General features: G+C 46.8%; 1 protein-coding gene across 2 annotated transcripts in view; it reads right to left on the bottom strand.

Annotated features, from left to right (window-relative positions):
- Positions 1-2,375: 2,375 nt before the first annotated feature.
- atg10 (ATG10 autophagy related 10 homolog (S. cerevisiae)) overlaps positions 2,376-5,000 on the bottom strand; it is a 23,770-nt gene continuing 21,145 nt past the window's right edge. For both annotated transcript variants that reach the window (XM_030767364.1, XM_030767363.1), the window contains exon 7: positions 2,376-3,112. In XM_030767364.1, the coding sequence (XP_030623224.1) occupies positions 3,013-3,112 (100 nt within the window). In that variant the 3' untranslated portion in view covers positions 2,376-3,012. The remainder of the gene's footprint in view (positions 3,113-5,000) is intronic.

Here is a 5,000-nt window from a genome sequence, read left to right as displayed (position 1 = left end):
CTCCTCAGTGTCACTACTCCCTCACTCCTGCTGTACACCGTGCACCTCCTCAGTGTCACTACTCCCTCACTCCTGCTGTACACTGCGCACCTCCTCAGTGTCACTACTCCCTCACTCCTGCTGTACACTGCGCACCTCCTCAGTGTTCCTGCTCCCTCACTCCTGCTGTACACCGTGCACCTCCTCTATGTCACTACTCCCTTGCTCCTGCTGTACACTGCGCACCTCCTCAGTGTCACTTCTCCCTCACTCCTGCTGTACACTGCGCATCTCCTCAGTGTCACTACTCCCTCACTCCTGCTGTAAACCGTGCGCCTATGATTTGAAGAGGACACTGTGGTCTCTGGACATGTATAAGCTGATCCTCTGAAATGTGGGATGTGGGTCAGAGGTCAAATCATCCAAATAATCTCATTTACACAGAGACCATTCATCTTTATTCATCAGATCACAACTGAGCTGAAACTCACAGAAAGTCATCTAAAAAGACAGGCACCTCTATCAGCTACAACAGCCACTGAATAATGGACAGAGAGACAGACAGACAGACAGACAGTTATAGAGTCAGGTTCCATTTGCTGTTGGTGAGAGTGCTGAATGGGAGACATGTTTGGCTTTGCCAGCAGCTATTGCACAAGTCACAGGGTCAGAATAACATTCAGTTTATTAGAAAATCAGACAAATCTTCCCGTCAGAAACTGGAAAAGACGTCGCACACTGACAGAGAGTAACAGCCCTTTCTTTCATAAGACCAGTAAAGTTACTGTTGGTGTTGATGATTTTCAATACAAAACTGCCAGTCAGTAATGCTGTTGCTCTCTCCTTGGTTAAGGCGCCATCTAGTGGTCAGAGTAATGCGCTCTGTTCGGAGCCAGACAGTTCATCTGTCATGCTGCCTCACCACCAGCAGGTGTCAGGGGCACTCGGTACACACTGAGCTTACCGTTGAAATTCAGCTCTCTCTTTGATTTCATTAAGAGGCACTCTATCTCATTAACATTACAGAACAATGGCTTCAGCGATGCATGCAAACATGCTTGTTTGTTCCTGAAGCTGTTCTAATACAATCTGGTTCATATTTGACAGAGAGTTACATGATGGAAGATGATCTTATATGTTTACATCACGTAATGCTCTTCAGTTCATACTAGCTTATAGCAGTGGCATTCACTCACACACACTCACACACACACACACACTCTCTCTCTCCCTCTCATAACACACATACGCACACAGACACTCTCTTTCTCTCTCTCTCCCACACACATACACACACACGTGTGCATGCACACACACACACTCTCTCTCTCTCTCTTGCTCTCATACACACACACACACACACACACATACACACACACACACACACACACAATATCAACCACTCTTCCTCAGACACAGAAACACTGTCCTGTCTATGGTTTCATTTGCTGAAGTGTCCCAGGGTAAAGACAGGCTTTCTCTGTCCATTAGAGATGTCAGTGCGGGGGTAAAATCCTGACCTCCCTCCTGATAGCCAGGCCCTGCTGTGAGGACAGCCTGCTCCAGTTAGACCTGCCACAACCCAACTCTCCCATGGCCGCACCTCCCACAGACCAGTGACAATACAGCAGCCTGGTCACAGCAAGCCGCGTCCTGTCTCATCTCTCATATTCATATTCCCATTCCCATTCTCTCTCTCACACACACACAAACACACAGACACACACACATACAGACAGACACACACACTCACACTGACAGACAGACACACACACTCACACTGACAGACACACACACACACACGCTCACGCAGGCATACACACACACACACACTCACACTCACAGACACACACACAGACACAGACACACACACACACGCTCACACACACAGACACACACACTCACAGACACACACACTCACAGACACACACACTCACAGACACACACACACACAAACACATACACACACATACACGCACACACACACACACACACACACACACACACACACACAGACTCTCTCTCTCTCCTTCTCTCTCTCTCACATTCACATTCAAACTGAGAAATAACAACACGGCAAGTTAGTTTCACAGAAACTAACAGAACAAGACACAGTGAACATTTTAATGATTTAAAAAGTTGATAAGAAGTTGTATTTTCTGGTAAACGTGTTGGTACATGTATTTATAGCACTGCCTACACACTTTCTAATGACAGCCACAGACAACAGTGTTTTATTACATTTTAAAACAGGCTAAAACAGATGACAATCAGTTCCCACAACTGGATGCAGCAACACACACACACACACGTATGCGCGCGTGCACACGCAACCACATACACACGCACAGCCACACACACCCACACACACACCAAACCACATACATACACCCACACACATGCAACCAAATCAGGTCACTGACATAATTACATTCACAACACGATATCTTCAGCATGTGAAAGTCCTCATTCTCAGAGAAGACCATGTCTTTGGATAGAGCGTTCTGGACAGGTAGAGCGTTCAGAATGGACAGGTAGAGCGGTTCTGAATGGACAGGTAGAGCGGTTCTGAATGGACGGGTAGAGCGGTTCTGAATGGACGGGTAGAGCGTTCTGAATGGACAGGTAGAGCGGTTCTGAATGGACAGGTAGAGCGTTCTGAATGGACAGGAGTGCTGCTAGCTTATGGCTCCTGCTCATGTCATCCAGATGAAGATCCAGATCCCTGTGTGTCTGTGAGTCATCAGTCCTCTCCCTCACACAGAGCTGCCCAGTGACCACAGCCTGGCCCGCCCAACACAACACTGCCCCTTCACCCATGTACATTAAACAGAACTTCAGATCTTATTCCAAATGACAGAAAACATTGGACAGGAACACAGAGCCAGGCAGAGTAGAGGAAAAGGCAAAACCGAATGATACAGTGATACCGAAATGACACAGATAACAGTCCTCAGTTTCTGCTCATGCTCGCAGGCTTTGGCCGTGTGGGATCCAGCGGACGTGGAGATGGCTGAAGAGTGTGTCGCGGGGTCACTCAGGTCCGGACACGGCAGTGCAGTAGCTCAGCGGAAGCTCCAGTCCAACGACAGGCCCCACCGCACTTAACCAGGTCACCACGTAATTCACCCTCCTGTGTACACACACACACACACACACACACACACACACACACAAGCATACATGCATGTGCATGCAAACACACACAAACACACGTATGTACACCCACGCACACACATGCAGGGACACACATATACACACACACTGCATCAGACCCTCATGCCTGTCAGCTGACAGATCACATGGATTTTACCCTCACATGTCAATTCACATTTGACATGTCTGAAATCTGTTGTGATGTGTGAGGGACATTGTTGTGATGTGTGAGGGACATTGTTATGATGTGTAGAGACATTGTTGTGATGTGTGAGGGACATTGTTGTGATGTGTGAGGGACATTGTTGTTGTGATGTGTGAGGGACATTGTTGTTGTGATGTGTGAGTGACATTGTTGTGATGTGTGAGGGACATTGTTATGATGTGTAGGGACATTGTTGTTGTGATGTGTGAGGGACATTGTTGTGATGTGTAGGGACATTGTTGTTGTGATATGTGAGGGACATTGTTGTTGTGATGTGTGAGGGACATTGTTGTGATGTGTGAGGGACATTGTTGTTGTGATGTGTGAGGGACATTGTTATGATGTGTGAGGGACATTGTTGTTGTGATGTGTGAGGGACATTGTTGTGATGCGTGAGGGACATTGTTGTGATGTGTGAGGGACATTGTTGTTGTGATGTGTGAGGGACATTGTTGTGATGTGTAGGGACATTGTTGTTGTGATATGTGAGGGACATTGTTGTTGTGATGTGTGAGGGACATTGTTGTGATGTGTGAGGGACATTGTTGTTGTGATGTGTGAGGGACATTGTTATGATGTGTGAGGGACATTGTTGTTGTGATGTGTGAGGGACATTGTTGTGATGTGTGAGGGACATTGTTGTTGTGATGTGTGAGGGACATTGTTGTTGTGATGTGTGAGGGACATTGTTGTGATGCGTGAGGGACATTGTTGTGATGTGTGAGGGACATTGTTGTGATGTGTGAGGGACACTGTTGTTGTGATGTGTGAGGAACATTGTTGTGATGTGCGAGGGACACTGTTGTTGTGATGTGTGAGGGACATTGTTGTGATGTGTGAGGGACATTGTTGTTGTGATGTGTGAGGGACATTGTTGTTATGATGTGTGAGGGACATTGTTGTGATGGTGTGTGAGGGACATTGTTGTGATGTGTGAGGGACATTGTTGTGATGTGTGAGGGACACTGTTGTTGTGATGTGTGAGGGACATTGTTGTGATGTGTGAGGGACATTGTTGTTGTGATGTGTGAGGGACATTGTTGTTGTGATGTGTGAGGGACTTTGTTGTGATGTGTGAGGGACACTGTTGTTGTGATGTGTGAGGGACACTGTTGTTGTGATGTGTGAGGGACATTGTTGTTGTGATGTGTGAGGGACATTGTTGTTGTGATGTGTGAGGGACATTGTTGTGATGGTGTGTGAGGGACATTGTTGTGATGTGTGAGGGACATTGTTGTTGTGATGTGTAGGGACATTGTTGTTGTGATGGTGTGAGGGACACTGTTGTGATGTGTGAGGGACATTGTTGTTGTGATGTGTGAGGGACATTGTTGTTGTGATGTGTGAGGGACTTTGTTGTGATGTGTGAGGGACACTGTTGTTGTGATGGTGTGAGGGACATTGTTGTTGTGATGTGTGAGGGACATTGTTATGATGTGTGAGGGACATTGTTGTTGTGATGTGTGAGGGACATTGTTGTTGTGATGTGTGAGGGACTTTGTTGTGATGTGTGAGGGACACTGTTGTTGTGATGGTGTGAGGGACATTGTTGTTGTGATGTGTGAGGGACACTGTTGTTGTGATGTGTGAGGGACATTGTTGTGATGTGTGAGGGACACTGTTGTTGTGATGTGTGAGGGACATTGTTGTTGTGATGTGT

This window comes from Chanos chanos, chromosome 3, assembly GCF_902362185.1.
Source record: "Chanos chanos chromosome 3, fChaCha1.1, whole genome shotgun sequence".
Classification (NCBI taxonomy): domain Eukaryota; kingdom Metazoa; phylum Chordata; class Actinopteri; order Gonorynchiformes; family Chanidae; genus Chanos; species Chanos chanos.
Note: the sequence above shows the minus strand (reverse complement) of the source record. Positions and strands in the feature narration are given on the sequence as shown.